General features: G+C 48.8%; 1 protein-coding gene across 1 annotated transcript in view; it reads left to right on the top strand.

Annotated features, from left to right (window-relative positions):
• SLC6A5 (solute carrier family 6 member 5) overlaps positions 1-17677 on the top strand; it is a 57206-nt gene that overhangs the window by 17174 nt on the left and 22355 nt on the right. The window contains exons 6-10 of the mRNA XM_086677815.1: positions 59-200; positions 2742-2874; positions 10652-10786; positions 12497-12600; positions 15492-15616. Of these exons, the coding sequence (XP_086533941.1) occupies positions 59-200; positions 2742-2874; positions 10652-10786; positions 12497-12600; positions 15492-15616 (639 nt within the window). The remainder of the gene's footprint in view (positions 1-58; positions 201-2741; positions 2875-10651; positions 10787-12496; positions 12601-15491; positions 15617-17677) is intronic.

Genomic DNA, 17677 nt, shown 5'->3' with positions numbered 1-17677 from the left:
ATGTGTGTAATTTCTGTACAGATTTCACTGTGTTTCTGTCCCATCTTCTTCTAAACAGATTCCTGTGTCATCAGCGACCATCCCAAAATACAGATCAAGAACTCCACTTTCTGCATGACTGCCTATCCCAACTTGACAATGGTTAACTTCACCAGCCAGGCCAATAAGACGTTTGTCAGTGGAAGTGAAGAATACTTCAAGTAAGATTTTTTTTTTAAAATAAACTTTCTAAGGGAAACCCAGTGAATTAATGAATTTTCAAGTTGTGGTCCAAGGTGTGGGTGGTCCAAGGGATGAGCTGCCTCCGTCTGCGCCCTCCGTACCTACTCGAGTGATCTGGGAGGAAGTCTTCTTCCCTGGTGGGACTTCTGAGAGCAAATTGTTGTGTTTCTTGGCTTTGGAGAGGGGACGTGATTGCATGCTCTTGGGAACAGAACTGGTATTGCTGTCACTCCTGGTGTTGATGACAGAACACTGCAAAACCTTCAGCCAACATGACTGAAGCAGACCTTCACTGAACTAGGTTTTGTTTATTTTACTTTATTATTTTATTATTTATTATTTTTATTTATTTTTAAATATAATCTATTGCCAAATTGGCTAACATACAGTGTATACAGGGTGGTCGTGGTTTTGGGGGTAGATTCCTGTGATTCATCGCTTACATACAACACCCAGTGCTCATCCCAACAAGTGCCCTCCTCAATGCCCATCCCAACAAGTGCCCTCCTTGATGCCCATCACCCATTTTCCCCTCTCCCCTGCACCCCATCAACCCTCGGTTTGTTTTCTGTATTTAAGACTCTCTTATTGTTTGCCTCCCTTGTTAATTTGTTTTTCTTTCCTTCCATCTAAACTTGGGAAGGGAGGCAAAAAGTAAGAAAACAAGTCATAATTTAGTTTAAAGAAGAACACTCTCTCTCTCTTTTTAAAAACAGTTTTGCCTTACTTTTGTACTTTTTACATTCTTTTTTTTTTTTTTCAGTCTTTGAGGATTGAAGTTAAGAAATAGTAGGAAATCCTTAGCCACTATAGGAGGATTTAATAAAATTTATGGAATCATTTATTAAAGGAGATAAATGTAGACAGGGTTCAGTGGAAGGTAAATAAGGAATGTTCTCCAGTTAAGCTTTATGTCGGGGTTGTAAACACGGATGTGCCCGGGGGCTTGGCAGGAGATTTTAAAATACAAACTAGATGATGGAGAATGGTGGGGACAGTGGCAAACTGGAGAGCCCGTCTGCCACGTGAGAGGGAGGCTGCTCCGCTCCAGGTGACAGTGTCATTTGGAAAGGCAGGCCGGTGCTGCTAGAGCTTGCATTCTGTACGACAAGTTGGAAACAAAATCTGAATTTCTTACGTGTCTCTCCCATTTTAGAGGTTAGCAAATTCATTCACATAAAACACTGGGGCCAAATGAAATCCCCATATCAGTGGGCCCCTGGTTTGTGGCCTTTACTTAGATAGTAAGAAGTGGTCTCCACTACCTCTCCCAATAGCCATTAATTCCGATTCCAGGTTCTCTCTCCTGTGTGCACTCAGAGGCGTCATGGTTGTTTCCTGCAGAACAGAAGTGAGAGTTAGACTGAATGATAACCTAATCCCTTTTGGAGATAATGTAGGAGCAGAGAGAGTGGGTCACCCCGATCACTGGGAAACTGGGTCTTGACTTGGTGGTTAGGTGAAGTCTGATCACATAATCCATGTGGTTAGGTATATGGTACAATGATTTGTGAATATGTTTTTGGTGGTCTTTACTTATTCTCTGGGACTAGTCTTTATTTCCAAGAGGATTTGTTATTAGGAGCCATTTGGGAGGTCCCTCGTTAAAGCATGGGCTACTTGACATGGCCAAGATGCTGTGGAACGGTTGCCTCGATGGTTTACCCATCTGGGGAGTGGGGACATGGGGGAGGACTTTTTATTGCTTGGGAGACATGGTCCCTAAGTTTGGGGGGGCCCAGGCCAGTTCCACACTTGGCCACTTTTACCAAGCTCTTGAGCCCAGGTTGCCCCAGGGGTTGAGACCAAAAGAGGCTGGGGCTGTGCCACCATGGAGTATGGCCATCTCTGTTCCCAAAAGCAGGGCTATGCGCTGCCAAATAGCCTCCCAAGTGCATACCCGCTAGCTGCCAGAGGGCACCGCTGCCAGCTAGGCCAGGAGTGGAGCCACCACCTTCACATCCCTGTGCAGGTCAGGACACTCTGGGTTGACATTTCTGCAGTCCTGTCGAGTCTGGATTCTGGCTGGCCCTTTGTTCAGGTCACAGAAAGCTACAAGCGCAGCAGCTTCATCCAGGGTGCAGGACTTGATCGTTGCAGAGCTGAAGGGATTGTCTGAATCATGACTCAGTGTCCCTACAGCTACCTCGTGTCACCAGGAGGGGGGAGGGGACTGCTTGTGCCAGAACCCCCAATGCCCTTGGACTTGCACTTGTACTGGGGCAGCTCCCGATGGCAGTAGAGCTGACTTAGCCTTGCTCAGAGGCTGCCAGGGCCATAATGGGCTTCCCACAACATAATTAGAAACCCAGTAAATCCAACTGGCCTCTGTGCTAATGTATGGGCTTGAACCCAGATGGGCACATCCCTCACCCTGATCTCATCAGGTCTCTAACCAGGACGGTGAGAGTGGCTGGGGTTTATTCAAGGCTCCTGGCTCTGCTGGGAGATAAAAGCCTGCAGACTGTCACCTCCCTCCCTCCTTCTTCCCCTCCCTGATCTCTCTTTCCACCTCTTAGGTACTTTGTGTTGAAGATTTCTGCTGGAATTGAATATCCTGGGGAGATCAGGTGGCCACTAGCCTTCTGCCTCTTCCTGGCTTGGGTGATTGTGTATGCATCCCTGGCAAAAGGAATCAAGACTTCAGGAAAAGTGAGAACTTGTATTTATCTTAAAAAGTCTGGGACTCCCAGGGGTGGTTGTGTTATGGAGCCGCAAAAGAGCCAGGAGACGTGGGGATAAATTCTGACTTTGGCCCTGAGTGGCTCTGGGACCTTGGGCAAGTGACTTCACCCTTGCCTTTAAAATGGGATAAATAGCATGTTTCTTTCAGGGCTGTTTTAAGGATCAAATGAGACAAATACACACAGAGCTCCTGAGTGATGGTGTGGTTGCTGATTAGTTTCCTTCCTCTCCTGTCGGGGGCTGCCACTTTGTTCACCAGATGGGATCTACCTCGCATGATTGAGTCACTCTCCCTAAACTCCAGAATTAGTGCTGCTGGCTTTTTGCTTCTTGGCCTGGCTGCCTGGTCAGTTATTGCTTCTGCTGAGAAGCTGGAAAAAGATCAAAATTGTGAAGTGGATTCCCTCTCCTCACTCCCACCAGCATATTTTGGACTTTTCACGCCCTTTTTGCGACCCTCAGCCCAACACTCTTCCACTCCGCGTGCCCAGAGCACTAAATGGGGACAGTCCTGACGGTGAGATTTTGGTTGAGCGAATCCTTGGCCGCTCTTGCTGATTAGTGGCTTGGCCAGCCCTTTGGAGACATTGGAATTCCCACCCTGAGCTCAGTTCCAAGGCACAGAAGGCAAGGAGTCCAGGAAACCTCAGGACACACTGGACGTTCTTGTAAGGGTCATGTTATTTTCCCTCATTTTCCTACGGCTTTGGGAAGAACCCCATTAAACAGTTAACCAGTCACTCAATGATAACCAACGATACTTAATCATCCTCAGAGTCCATTTGTGTGGCTTGGGATGAAACCCGATGTGTCTTTAAGGCCCAAGGAATGAGAATGTGGTGGTGGGCTCAGACCATAGGTTGTGGAGTTGATTTGGTCTGGGTGTCCCAGCCAGGGCTTACGGTGGTGATATCCAAACAACCCACTTTGGAAGGATCAGGCCTCAAGGGCACATGAGTCTTTGTCACCTCCCACCTCCCAGGCAGGCCTCACACCCCCCACCAGGCACCCAAACTTGGCACCCATCAGTACAGAGGGGAGTCTGTCTTCTTCCTGGGTGCATGGTCGTGCTCATAGGTACCTTTTGATAACACCTCTTTCTGCTGCCCTCCCTGTAATCTGGGACCACAGGAACTTGAACTGTAGACCCCCACAGGATTGTCAGGATTACAGGAGGTAATTGGTACACCTAAAATCACATAAGGTTGGGGGAGAAGCAGACTGGGGGTGAGGAGACCTGGGTTCTAGTCCTTTGGAACTTCTCATGGTGTTTGCTGTATAGGAACATCTCTGCTTGGGCTCTGGCTGAGGTTCTGATTTACTCTTAGCTTTTATTTGTTTTTCTGCTAAAATGAAGAGCAGAAACCTAACTATTGCAGAAGTCCTCAGTTTCCCCATTTTTAGAGTAAAGGCAATCAGGCTGGGTGATGTCTAAGACATCTGTCTGAACACTTGCTAGGTGAGCTGACCTCAGTTTTCCCCTCTGACCTCAGTGTTCCCTTCGGTAAAATGAGAGTTAGGATCAGATGACTCCCAAGGAGCCTGCTGGGTTAGACTAGATTGTTCTTCTAGGGCAGCAGGAAGATGGGGGAAATGTTGACATGACCCTCACAACAATGGCCAGCGTGTCCTGAGGTTCCCGAACTCCTTGCCTTCTGTGGCTTGGAACCAAGCCAAGTGACTGCTTAGCAAGAGAGGCCAAGTATTTTTCAAACCAAATCTCACTGGCAGGATTGTCACTTACAACTCGAGACAGGACAACCTCAGCTTGGTTGAAGTGGCCAGACAGGTCTCTAGCAGACAGTCTCTAGCAGGATAAGCTAGAAGGGGTGACTGCAGGAGAAGAGGTGATGGGTGAGGAGGGAGAACAGTGGCCCTGTTGGTGACCTGGGGAAGGATGGCCTGCTGGCTCTAGAGTCAGATCAGTCTGAGTTCAAATCCTGCCCCTATCGCTTTCTCATTGTGTAATTCTGGACCAACTCTGTGGCCCATGGAACCTCAGTTTCTGCATCTGTAAATTGGGAAAAACAGTACTTACCGCATAGGACGGTTACAAGGATTAAATGAGATCATGTATGTATAATACCTGGTATCTGGTCAGCTCTTCACTAGCATTAGCTTTTCTCACCTTTGTTATTATGAATGACTGATGTCTTGAGGGGCCACTGCAGCACTCTGACATCCTGGTAGCTGTGGTGGGGAAATGGGAAGAGAAAGAGAGCTTTGTGGAACGCTGTGTGCCAGGCACTATGCTAACCTACACACGCATTAGTTCATTCGATCTGCACAACAGCAGATTGAATAAATAAGGACATGTATTCCCATTTTATGTATAGAGAAGGTGAGGCACATCAGGGTAGAGGAAATTGCCTGAGGTCACACAGCTTTTAAGTGGCAGTGGTGGGATTTGAACCTACCTCCGTTTCCCTTTAAAGCCTGGACTCTTTCCACTACACAACATCATTTCCCCAGGAGGGGCAATGTTAGGAAGATATGGGGATGCAGAATCGTGGAGCCATCCGTTTGCACAGAGGGGATAAAAGTCCCCCTGCTGGGGGCCAGGACCCTTGTAGTCCCACCCCATCTCTGCCACCATTAGCTGTCATTGCCAGGAGGGCAAGTCACAGAGGCATCCAGGCCTCAGTTCCCACATCTACAAACTCAAGGGTCAGATTGAATATTCTCCAAGACCCTGTTAGCTTTGTCAGTCCATGACTTTTTAGGACAGTGTTATAGCTAGAATTTAGTCCTTGGTGCTAGATTTTACAGGTTTTCTGGAATGGGAATTTTTGAGGAGCCCTGAGCAGGTAAGCTTTTCTTTTAGATCTGCTAACTTATCATTCTGCTTCATGGAGAACAAGTAAGGATCACTGATCATTTTTTTAAAATGAGGAATGCCACCAGAAATAATGAATCACAATTTATTACCCTGCCCTGGGGTGTGCAGACATTGGTCATGGAGCATCGTTTGGAAGCCAAGGTGAATGCTGACGCTCCTCATTATGACAGGCTCCTTTGTGATTGAAATTCCACGAAGACTGTCATTTCTAAGCAACAGAGATGTCCACCTTCTCCCGCAGCAAGAGGAGCTCAGTTCCTCTTGTTCAGGGCCGTCAGAGACAAGAATGGCCTGCTGCTTCCTAGGAGATCTCCTAGGAATGGGTCTCCCATTGAGGAGCTAGAATTCCAGGGGCAGGGGTGACAGCAGGCAGCCAGAAGGTCAAATGCATCCCATCTGACCTTGGGCCGCTCTGCGTGAGAGTTATGGCAACAACACAAAGTAGCCTAATTAGCTAGCTGGTGGGACCTTACCTGACCACCTGGTTGGGGCTCCTGCTGTGAGGCGGATGCTGCCAGGTGTCTGGGCGGCAGGCTCAGATCAACTAGTCATTGCCACTCCTGCCAAATATAACTCGTTACCGTTGGAGCTTAATTCCTCTGACAATACATCCTGAAAACAAGTGTGTTCTGAGCCCCCTTCCCCCAACACAAGCTGTGCATAAAGCCTCCATGTACACCTGACTCACACTTGGGTTGAAATCCCCAGGATGTATAAACCAAACTGTGGGCCCTTTCAGTTCACCCTGATCACCGTCTCTGCAGTGACGTCATCCTCCCACACACCAGGGCCTGGAGCTGGGTGAGGCCAGCAAGTGCCTAGGGTGGCAAAATTTAAGGTGGCGCTCACTCTCAGGCTCCTGCGTGTGTGGGATTGGCCCCTGAGAGTGAGTGCCTCCTTAAATATTACACCCTTAGTGCTTTCTCTTGCCTCACCTTAGTCCCGGCTCTGCCCCACCCACTTGTGATCTCGTGGCCTTTGAGGGAAGAACAAAGGTTTTGGAATTAGAAAGCTTTAGGTGTGGATCTTGGCTCCAGCTGGGAGACCTTAAGTGAGATATTTAACCCCTTGTGAAGTACTGACTCTGAGTCTCAGTTTCATCTTCTGCAAAATGGGACTACTAACAGCTGATTTGTAGAGGGAACTCCAGAAACAGTCGCGTCTACCCAGTCTCCCGTAGTCAGATGAGAGCAGGTGTCTCAGCTGGGTAGACTGCTGCCAGTCTGGCGGTTTTCTTCTGCCGGCCCCTGCTGTCCAAATCACCTCTTCTCCCCTGCCTCCTTCCATCCTTACTTCCCACTAGCCCCCCGTGGTCAGGAGGTGAAACGGATATTCCTTAGTTGTGGACTGCCCTACTGTCTTGGTGGGGTGGGGAGTTCAGACTGGTCAGGATCATCCCTGCACCCAGCCCCATCCCATAGCCTGGAGGACAGTCCAGCCCTCCTGAGGCAGGCGATTTTCTCCTGAGATGTCAGATACCTTTGGGTTTCACAATGGTCTGTGTGTGGAAGGATTTCGCTTCAGGGGAAAGAGAGAGGCGCATTTGGTGGGGTTGGGAGGAGGTGGGCTGCCCTCCCCCATAGCCCCCTAGTAATCATGTTGTCCAGGCAAGGGCAGCGGGGAGGCTGCAGAGGCCCCCTGGTCAGTGGAGGCAGCAGTGCAGAAAAAGGACACCCGTCCCTGGTCTGTAGCCAGAAGGAAAGAGTTGACCTTGATGCTAGGTTGGGTTTAGAGGAAGCAGTCGCTTCTGCTGTTTCCTTAACCTGCAGCTTTTGGACAGTGGCAGCTCTACCCTTTCAGCTCCTGAGGCCAGAAACATTGGGCTCATCCCTGACTCCTCTCTCTCTTCTCGGTCCACACTGAATCAGCAGGAAATTCTGTAGCTCTTCCAGCAAAATAAAATCTGGTGTCTGAGCATTTCTCCCAGCGGCACTGAAACACCCTGGGTGGAGTCATCACGGTCCCCGGGACAAGGAGTACAGCCCAGCCTCCTAGCTCCTGGCCAGGCATCTACTCTTGTGCCCTGCTGTATACTCGAAGTGTAGCACCTGGATGCTGCTGGAAATGTTAGATCTGTTACCCCTCCATCCAAATCTCTGCAGTAGCTCCCCATTTCCCACAGTAAAGGCCCCACGAAGCTCTACATGACCTGTCCCCACTCCCTACCCCCACCTCTCTGACTTCCTCTCCTACTTGTGCTCTGCCAGCCACACTGGCCTCCTTGCTGTTACTAGAAGTCAGAAACACTCCTTACTGCAGCTGTTCCCTCTGTCTAGAATGCTCTCCCACATATCCATTTGGGTCACTCTCACTTCCTTCAAGTCCTGGCCAACCTCTCAATGAGGCCTTCCCTGCCCATTTCAATATGGCCCTCTTCCCAACCGTCCTCCCCAGCACACCCCGCCCTCCTTCTACCCTGCTCTACTTTCTCTTTTCTCCAGTACACTCACTACCTTGTAACCTGCCACAGATAATATGATTATGACCACTATTGGCTAGGGAGATCCTAGCTAGAATGTAAGCTATTTGAGACCAGGGGTCTTTGCTGGATTTACTGATCTACCCAAATGCTTAATGAAATGGCCCTGAGATAGATTGGGGTGTGTGTGTGTGTGTGTGTGTGTGTGTGTGTGTGTATTTAAGTTTATTTATCTTGAGAGAGAGAGAGAAAGCCTGAGCAGAGGAGGGACAGAGAGAGAGGGAGAAAGAGAATCCCAGGGAGCCTCTGCACTGTCAGTGTAAGAACTCACAAACCGTGAGATCATGACCTGAGCGGAAGTCGGCTGCTTAAGAGACTGAGCCATTCAGGCGCCCCAACCGCAAGAGTTATATCTTAATCTCAATCCTAACCCTTCCTTGGGGTGCATGGGTGGCTCAGTCGGTTAAGTGTCCAACTTCAGCTCAGGTCACGATCTCACGGTTAGTGGGTTCGAGCCCCACGTCGGGCTCTGTGCTGACAGCTCAGAGCCTGGAACCTGCTTCGGATTCTGTGTCTGCCTCTCTCTGCCCCTCCCCCACTCGCACTCTGTCTCTGTCTCTCGAAAATAAATAAATGTTAAAAAAAAAAAAATCCTAACCTTCCCTCAACCCACCTCTGCAAGTCCCTTAATCAGTCCTCATCCCCTGAAAACCCAGTGCCTGCTGGTCCTGCCATTCTGGAGCCCCCCGCCAGGTCCTGGAGTCTGTGCAGCCAGTGCGTGGTGGTGTCTCTGTTTCTCTCCCAGGGCACAGGGGTCCCAGGTACCCTGGGGGGAGGGCTACAGGTGGGAATGTGGGAATGGGGAGGCTCTGGACCAACAGTGCTTGCCTAGCTGGCTGTATGCACCCACGTCAAGGATCAGAGAGGGTTTGGGGGGAGTCTCATCCTTGTAAGATCTTTTGATGCATTCTGGGGACTCAACTGGCTTGTGAGCAGAGGGTTGTCAGTGTTATTAAATTTAGGATTGGCATAATTCCCGAGTAAGACAGAAGTGGTGCTTCTGTTTCCACTACAACTTTGTGTGAATCATCCCATTGTACTCCTCCAAGAGTCCCATGAGGAATATGCTGACATTATCACCGCTTCACAAGTGTGGGCACTGAGACTCAAAAGGGTTAAGTCATTTTCCTGCTGGCTCAGCTCATAAGTGATGGGGCTGGGGTTTGAACTCGGGTTCGTAGGATGGGATCCCAATCCCAAGCTCTTCCTTTACCCAGATGTTTGATTGACAGATAAGCCCCATCCAAAACCACAGTCCCCATGTTCTGCTGATGTTACTTCTAAATGTTTCTTCACTCTGTCCCTCCCTCTCATCCAGAATGCGGGAGTGTCCTTCGACTGACATTCAAGGCCTCCCATGGTGTGGTCTCCTCCCAGTGCCCCTGTCACTCTTAGCCCCCACTCTGTGCCGTCCTAATAGTGAGTCACTGGACCTTTGCCCTCACACGACTGCCTTCCCACTTTCCCCCTCCACCTTCCACCTCATCTCACCTCCTTAAGTTGTATTTGGCCTCTAGATCTGGCTCAGGTGCCTCTCTGTGAATCTTTTAGTAAACTCCCAGGTTGAGTACAATGCTTCCCCCGGAATTCATAGTGTCCCAGGTGAAATGGTGTGGCCCACTGTGCAGACATTGTCTCTGGGTCTTGCAGGTCCTGAGTTCCTTCATCTTTATGCATCTAACATCTGGCACAGTGCCTGGTTCATAGTAGGCCATCAATAAATACTAGTTGAGCTTCACTGCACTGAATGGCCATCCATTCTAAATCAGGCTATGCTAGTGGCTATGCTAGTTAATCCACAAAGTAATTTTTTTTTTAAAGAAAGGTGTTATTGTGTCCACTTTATAGTTGCAGAAACAGATTCAGAGAGCTTATGAGCTTGTTGAAGGCTACTCAGTGCCAGACGTGTGATTTCATTTGAACCTAAATGTTTCTAAGATCATGCTCTTTTCAGCTGGCCAGGCTGACTCACCTAAGGTGTCTGTATAAACAAGGATGGAAAGGTGAAGCTAAAAGATTCATCTCTAATGGTGGATTTAGTTAGGGTCCTCAAGTAGAGGGTGGGGTTGGAATTAGGGAGGAGGGAGGCTCCTAGCCTTCCTCCCTCGGTAGTTCCTCAGAGAGGTGTCCCCTCAGCAGCTGGGCGGGGTAAGGTCGCCCCAACCTTCCGCACTGCAGCCAACTCACCCACAGCCTTCACTGTCCCTTCACAGACTTTATTTCTGGTCCTTTCTGATCTTGGGTCCTGGTGCCTTCCCTGTGTCCCCAGCCCTGGCAGAGTTTGGGGACAACTACCGTGACGCCCTCACCATCAGGTGCTTGTGTCCAGATGACAGATCACCCTCTACTTCTGTTGATGCCTCTTTGGCATGGACACGTCTTGCAGGCATGCTCATTCTGGTCACTCTTTCGTGTGGTTCTTCCAGGTGGTGTACTTCACGGCCACGTTCCCGTACGTCGTGCTTGTGATCCTCCTCATCCGAGGAGTCACCCTGCCCGGAGCTGGTGCTGGGATTTGGTACTTCATCACACCTAAATGGGAGAAACTCACGGATGCCACGGTGGGCTTATGCTTTCATTCACACCCCAGGGATGAGTCTCGCTCTGGGACAGTTTGACAAAAGGGGTCAGACTTCCTCCCCCAGGGTATCTCGCTGTCCGCGTTTACAAGGTCCTGATAACCTAGGACCATTACGCACTTGGGAAATCTTTAACGAGAAGTGGGCAGCTGGGGGTTTTTTCTGATCCCTGGAGTGGTTGTCCTACGTAGCTGTCCTGTATCTGGGGTTGAAGTGCAGGCGAAAATGAAGAATGCAATGCCCGTAATAGCACTGGGCCACCTCACACGACTCATTGGGTACTAATTATAGTGTGTTGGGAATGGAGATTTGCTGGGTGGAAAATAACAGCACTTAGGCAAACCACAGCAATTATAACTTAAAGGGCTCAGGCACATTTGCAGACTTCTGGCATACCCACATGGAGCCAGCACACATTTGGACTTCCTCTTTGCATATTCTGTACAGGCATATCCTATTCTCACATTCCCAACCCGAAAACCTCCAAATGAGGGGGTGATTGGCTGGTAAGTGAATTTCCTCACCTTGAAGAAAAATCGGCTTATACACAGTATATTAAGAACCTATAGCTCTGATTGGGTTTGGCTGCATGTAACAGAAAACCCCAGGTAATGACAGTGTGAACAAGACAATTTTCCTTCCCTTTGATGCACGGAAGTGGCCCAATGTACATAGTTAAGCACTGGTTGGGTGGCTTCGTAGAGTCCCAGGCTCCTCTCTCTCTGTCCTCATGTGACGCACTTCTGTGTAGTTGCCAGAACCCCTGCCATCATATCCAGCATTCCAGGTAGCACAAAGAGAGTGCGGTAAGAGGTGGAAATAGGTACCCTCCCTCTCTTAAAATAAAGGAGAAACCCCAGAAGTTCCACATGATACTTGTTTTTCACATCATTGGTCAGAAACTAAATCATAGGATAATCTTCTCGTAGCTGCACTTCCCCCTTGATGCAGGGAGGGGGTCCTTTCACTCGATGAATGGCTGTCTTTACATGAGACCACAGCTTTGTTACTCAGGAATGTAGGTGCACACTTGCCAGCACAGGCTTGAACTTTCTCTTTGCACATTATAAGCACAATTTAAACACCGGGTTTAATTTATAAAAATGATGGGAGGTCTATTGTACAAATCACATAAACCTCTAGCTCTGACTCCTGAGTGGCCATCTGGAGTTTTATGGGGACAATTAAGAGAGATCACCAAGAGAACCAAGAGGCGTTGTCAGCCAATTTCGAGGAGGATGTGGCACCATGCAATCCACTGTGCTGAGGCCCAGATGGTTTTACTAAGGCGAGGAGCTGTAGAACTCTAGAGTTTTAATACCAGCTGTAATCTGTAAGGACGTCAGTTTGAGAAGGTATTTCTTTTGTACCCATGACTACATTTGCTGTTCCGGTTATTTATCGAGCACGTATGCAGCTAGAGAGAGGGCTGTCCCCTTCTGTTCACTTCTACGTGGCAGGACGTATAAGCATGACCTGTATGTGTAGTCTGGTTTCCTCTCCTTCGATTAGAATGGAGGTTTAATCTCCCAGGGAATTTACTGCCCCTTTTTGGCTTCCAGCACAAATGATGTATGTTTCTCATTTGTGTTGGTGTGCCTTTCCCCCTGGGGAGATGATGTGGCCCTGACTTTGGGAGACTCCCCTCCCCTCCTCCAGTGACCTTGGATCTTCTCCCCCTTTGCCTCCCAGGTATGGAAGGATGCTGCCACTCAGATTTTCTTCTCTTTGTCTGCTGCTTGGGGAGGCCTGATCACTCTCTCTTCTTACAACAAATTCCACAACAACTGCTACAGGTACGTGGAGGCACTTGATAACCCAGGGGTGGCTGCTGAGTGGGAATAAGGTCTGGGAACAAATCAATGGACTGACTCATCAGACACCTAAGGCCACACCATACCCTCACACGTAACCTGAGGTAGAGCCAGAGGGTTGCTTCCGGCATAGATGGAACCACCTGCTAAGTCCTAGCTGCCAGCTTCTGGTGGCCTGGACCCCAACCTGCAGGGCCGACTCTGACACATGAGCTCAGTGGCTCTTTATGTGATGGGGTTGAGCCTCCCCAGAGGTTGCTGTGCAGCTGGCTGTGTCCCGGGATAGTCATTTGTGAGCTATCTAGTCTATGGATACAGTTGTATGCTGGTCCCTGATGCAGTGTGGTCACTGTCCCTTGGCAAATACATTGCCAGAGACCCCAGTAAGAAAGGCAGCAAGGTACAGGGGAAAGAGAACTCTGTTGATGAGCATGTTAATTCACGGAAATGTTAGTAGATGTGGTGGGCATCTTTTCACAATGTATATGCGCATCAAATCATCAGGTTGTATACTTTAAATATATTACAGATTGTATTTTTCAGTTATACCTCAGTAAAGCTGAAAAAACAATGCAAGATTTGAGTCCCTTTCCAGATCTATTAATCAGAATATTTGGAGGTGGGGTGTGCCCAGGAATCTATATATCCAGAGAGGATCCTCAGGAGATTCTGATACATAGTGACATTGAGAATATTTGGATGGTGTGATGTTAGGGAAGCCCAAAGACCTCCACCCAGGAGAGCCTGGAGAGCTCCTGGAGGAGATGATGTCTGAAAGTTAAATACATCTACGACAAACAATAAGAAAATACAGTCTATTCTATTGTTGAGCTGATCTAAAATATAAAAGAAGGAAGAGAGGAAGGGAGAGAGGAAGGAAAGAAGGCAGAAGAAGGGAGGGAGGGAAGGAAGGAAGAGAGGAAGGGAGGAAGGAAGCAAGCCAGCCAGCGCTAGAGTCAGATGGAATTGGATTTGAGTTATGACTTCATTTACTAACACGTGAGACGTGGGCAAAATACCTCATGTCTCTGAGCCTCTTTTCTCTCATCTATAAAATGCAGATTTTATATATATATATATATATTATATAAATGGAGAGGTAAGAGATAATGTATGCAAAGTTTGTAGAACAATATTTCACACATAGTAGGTACTGAATCAATGGAAGCTGCCATTATTATTATTTTCTAATAATGTATGAGATATTTTGTGAATGAAGAGGAGAAGATTATAGTTAAGCTGTGAGCTGAGGTGGTTGGGATGGCTTCATGGAGGTGAGATCTCTACTGGGCCAAATTTCAGCAGGTGCAGGGGAGGTGGGAGTTTATTTCAGGTGGCAGGAACAGCTAGACGTGGGAATGAGACTGAATGTGGTGGAGATGTGAGGTGGGAGCAGGTCTGTGGGACTGGAACAGAAGGTGTGTATGCAGGAGGCTAGAAGGAAATGGGCCTGAGCTGGGCGGAGGCCAGGTTGGAGACAGCTTTTGTACTAGCTTGCTAGGGCTTCCATAACAAATACTGCAGAGTGCGTGGCCTGAACAACAGAGATTAATTGTCTCACAGTGCTGGAGACTAGAAGTTCAAGATCGAGGTGTCGGCAGGGTTGATTTCTTCTGAGGCCTCTCTTTGGCCTGTAGATGGCCTTCTACTCCCTGGGTCTTCAAGAGGCCCTCTCTCTGGGTGTGCATCTGTGTCTTAATCTCTTCCTGTTAGGGCACCAGTCATTTTGATTAGGTCTCACCCTAATGACCTCCTTTTAACTGAATTACCTGCGTGAAGACCCTATCTCCAAATATAGTCACATTCTGAGCAGCTGGGGTATTAGAACTTCAATATATGAATTTGAGGGCACACAATTCAGCCCATAATGGCCGGAATGCCAGCTAAGGTATGTGAACTTCTCTGGTCACGGCTGCTCGTGAACTTATGACCCAAGAATCAGTCTGAACACTGTCCAAGGGGACGCATGGCTCTGTGCTTTGGTAGAAAGGAGGCTCTGTGATGTGGCAGAAAGAACATGGGCTGAGGCAGTAGGTCTGGGTTCAAATCCTGACCCACAATTAATTAGCCTATTTCTTTCCCTGTGCCTCAGTTTCCTTATCAGTAAACTAAGGGGCCAGATAAGGTGGGTTGTTTACTGAACACTTGCTCTGTGCCAGGCTCTGCACTGTGCAGAACATCACATGGTTCTCTCCTCACAACCACCTATGAGAAAGGTGGGGTCATTGCCACCATTTAAAATCACTGTGGAAGGAAATAATTTGCTCAAGGTCACGGGACCAACAGGTGGGAGAATCAGGATTTGAATTCTCTCTGAGGTTCCATCTAGCTTGACCTCTCTTTTGAGTCTGGCCAGGTTGGCTGGACAGGCAGGCTGGGAAACTGCAATTATATTGCCAGTAGAGGGCGCCAGGGTGAAGGCAGAGGGCTGGTCTCCTAGCCTGCCTCAACCCCTGGGCGTTTGTGTGCCCCACCCCAAGGTGTCCTCAAACCCTGGTGGCATTTCATGGTCCCACCGCCTTCTCTTCTCCCATATATGATTCCTGTCCTGGAGTCCTTGAAAGGCTCCATCCCGTCCGCTTCTGCTCTGATGGACAGTCTTGCCTCTGCTACTTTGATGAGGGCAGCCCTGGTTCGAGAGCATGTAGAACTAGAGTCTTGACCCAGAGGCCCTGGAATAGGGCAGTTAGGAGAAATCTTTGGTCAAGACTGGTTGTTCCTTTCCGGCCCACAGTGAAGACATGTTTAGAAATGGGCACGTACACACATACACATGTGCATTCAAACTCAGGGGCACACATTTGTGTGTCCTTCTCCTTGTCCCTTCCTGCTCACAGAGCACACCTAATGGCAAACTCTTGTCTCTTCCCCAGGGACACTCTCATTGTAACCTGCACCAACAGTGCCACGAGCATCTTTGCCGGGTTTGTCATCTTCTCGGTTATTGGCTTCATGGCCAACGAACGCAAGGTCAACATTGAGAACGTGGCGGACCAAGGTACGGTGCGTTTGTCACCCCGCTGGTGCAGGACAGGCTCCAGGCTCACCTCACGAGCTCCTGACCTATGCTCCCCTGGAAAACTGGCCTTCTGGAATAGGAGATGGTGGGACAGCCCAGCACCGCCTTGTGGAGAGACTCAGACAAGCTTGAGTAGGAAGCTCATGCAGGGTCAGAGCTGGCCAGTTCCCAACCAGAGGGGCTGGTAGAGAAGCCCCGTTCCTGCATCCTCTCCTCTCTTTGGTTTTCCCTTTCCTCTCTTAATGCAGCTCCAGCCTGAATAAGTAAGATCTATGCCTGTTATGCCTGTCAGGGGCAGGTGGAGGATTCTTTGGGCAGCGCCCAAAGAGGATTCTCCAGCACCCTGGAGCTGATGTGGACACAGCCCGCTGCACGATGGCATCCCTCGCAGAGGGTCTGTGGCAACCGAGTGCTCATGCCTACTACCCGGAGTACCGACTTCAAAGCAGCTTTTCCTGACAAAGCATTTTCTGTTTGTTAGGTCAGGTGTGCTCTCAGGGCCTTCTGCTTAGTTAGCAATGCAGACCTGCAATTTTTTTTTTTTTTTTTTTTTCCCCAGTGAGTAGAAAGGTTGGATGGTGGTGGTGGGAAGGATGTAGAAAAAAATGTTTACTCTCCATCCAAGTGATCCCCATATTAATGGCTAACATTTATATGGTACTCGTGAGTTTATAGAGAGCTTTCATTTTCATCTCAATCTGTATTTCCAGCACAGCGTTTTTGTAGATAGTGTTTAATATTTTTATTTAACTCTTTGTTTCCTCCCAGCCTTACTCCATAAAGGATCCCGTGATTAAGGGATTTCATTGTGGCTACTGTCTGTCATTTCAGTCATTCTCTAACCAGATGTTCGTGGGATGCCTTGGTGTTGGAACCGCACCGGGACTGTGGGGACAGGACAGGGCTTCCTTGAGGGAGCTCACTGCCATTCCCAGATCATGCTCCAATGCGAGCACTTGAGGGAACTAAGCCCTAGAAATGTCACCTTCTCCTCGGGCTGCTGCTGGGCTCTCTGCTGGCTCCCCAAGGATAATTAATTAGGGCTTCAGTGATGCTGCTGGTGCACAGTGGGCCTCAAAGAGTTAAAGAGCTGGCATACTCCAGGGGGGTAATTACCTCTGCCAGGAGAGAATGTTAACCCCCCAGGGTGTTTGCTTCTTCAGCACTGCATTAAATTAGAGTTGCTGAGTGAATGCTACCCCCCTGCCCTCCTTGAAACCTCTCAAGTCCCCGGGGAGCAGGGAGGGGAGGGAGGGGAGAGAAGGTCTTGTCCTGGGGGGGGGGGTGCCTGTGCACCCCAGCTGTCCTCATTTCCTCTAAGCAGAGCTGGAGCAGGGAGGTTCTGGCTCACTTTTTAGCAGATCTGAAGTGTCTGTGAGTTTTGTGACATTCCTGAGCTCATCGTGAGCCAGTGGCCATGTTGCAGGGTTATGATTCCTGAGATGTGTGGCCACCTTAGCTAACTCTTCTGAGCTCTTTCCTGCCCCAGGAAAAGAATTTGGAGGCACCTGTCGCTAAAACCCAAACAGAATTTTGTTTTTCCTTTATAAAGAAAGACTAAGACAATTGCCCATGTTTCTTTCTGAAAACTTCCCCTTTCCAGAGTTTTTTCACTTCCTCTGATTTAAATGGGGAGAAGAGCACTTCTTACAGGTTCTAATGTGTTAAATCTCTGGTTGTCACTGGCACAGGGACAGAGTGCCTCATTCCGCATGAGGGAGTGGGCACTGGCTCATAAGGCCTCCTCTCAGACCCCCTGGGGTAGCTATCCCTTCATCTGAGTTTACACACATTCTTAAATGTGATTGGCAGGATGTCTGATTTTCTCAGGTATGATGGATGCTATGCAGAATCCAGGAGAGACATCTGGGGTCGGGCCCGCAGTCAATGTCAGCCCCGCCCCCTCCTAGCTGAGCCATGTTGGCATGCAGACATTCGGTACATTTTTGCTGACCCAACACTAGTAACTGTGTTTTGGTCTTTACTTCAAAACAAGTTCTCTTTAGTGACCTAACAATATTCTATTTTGTTTACCACTCC

Source organism: Puma concolor, chromosome D1, assembly GCF_028749965.1.
Source record: "Puma concolor isolate L17-30 chromosome D1, mPumCon1.1.hap2, whole genome shotgun sequence".
NCBI lineage: Eukaryota > Metazoa > Chordata > Mammalia > Carnivora > Felidae > Puma > Puma concolor.
This window is presented reverse-complemented; position numbering and strand designations above follow the sequence as displayed.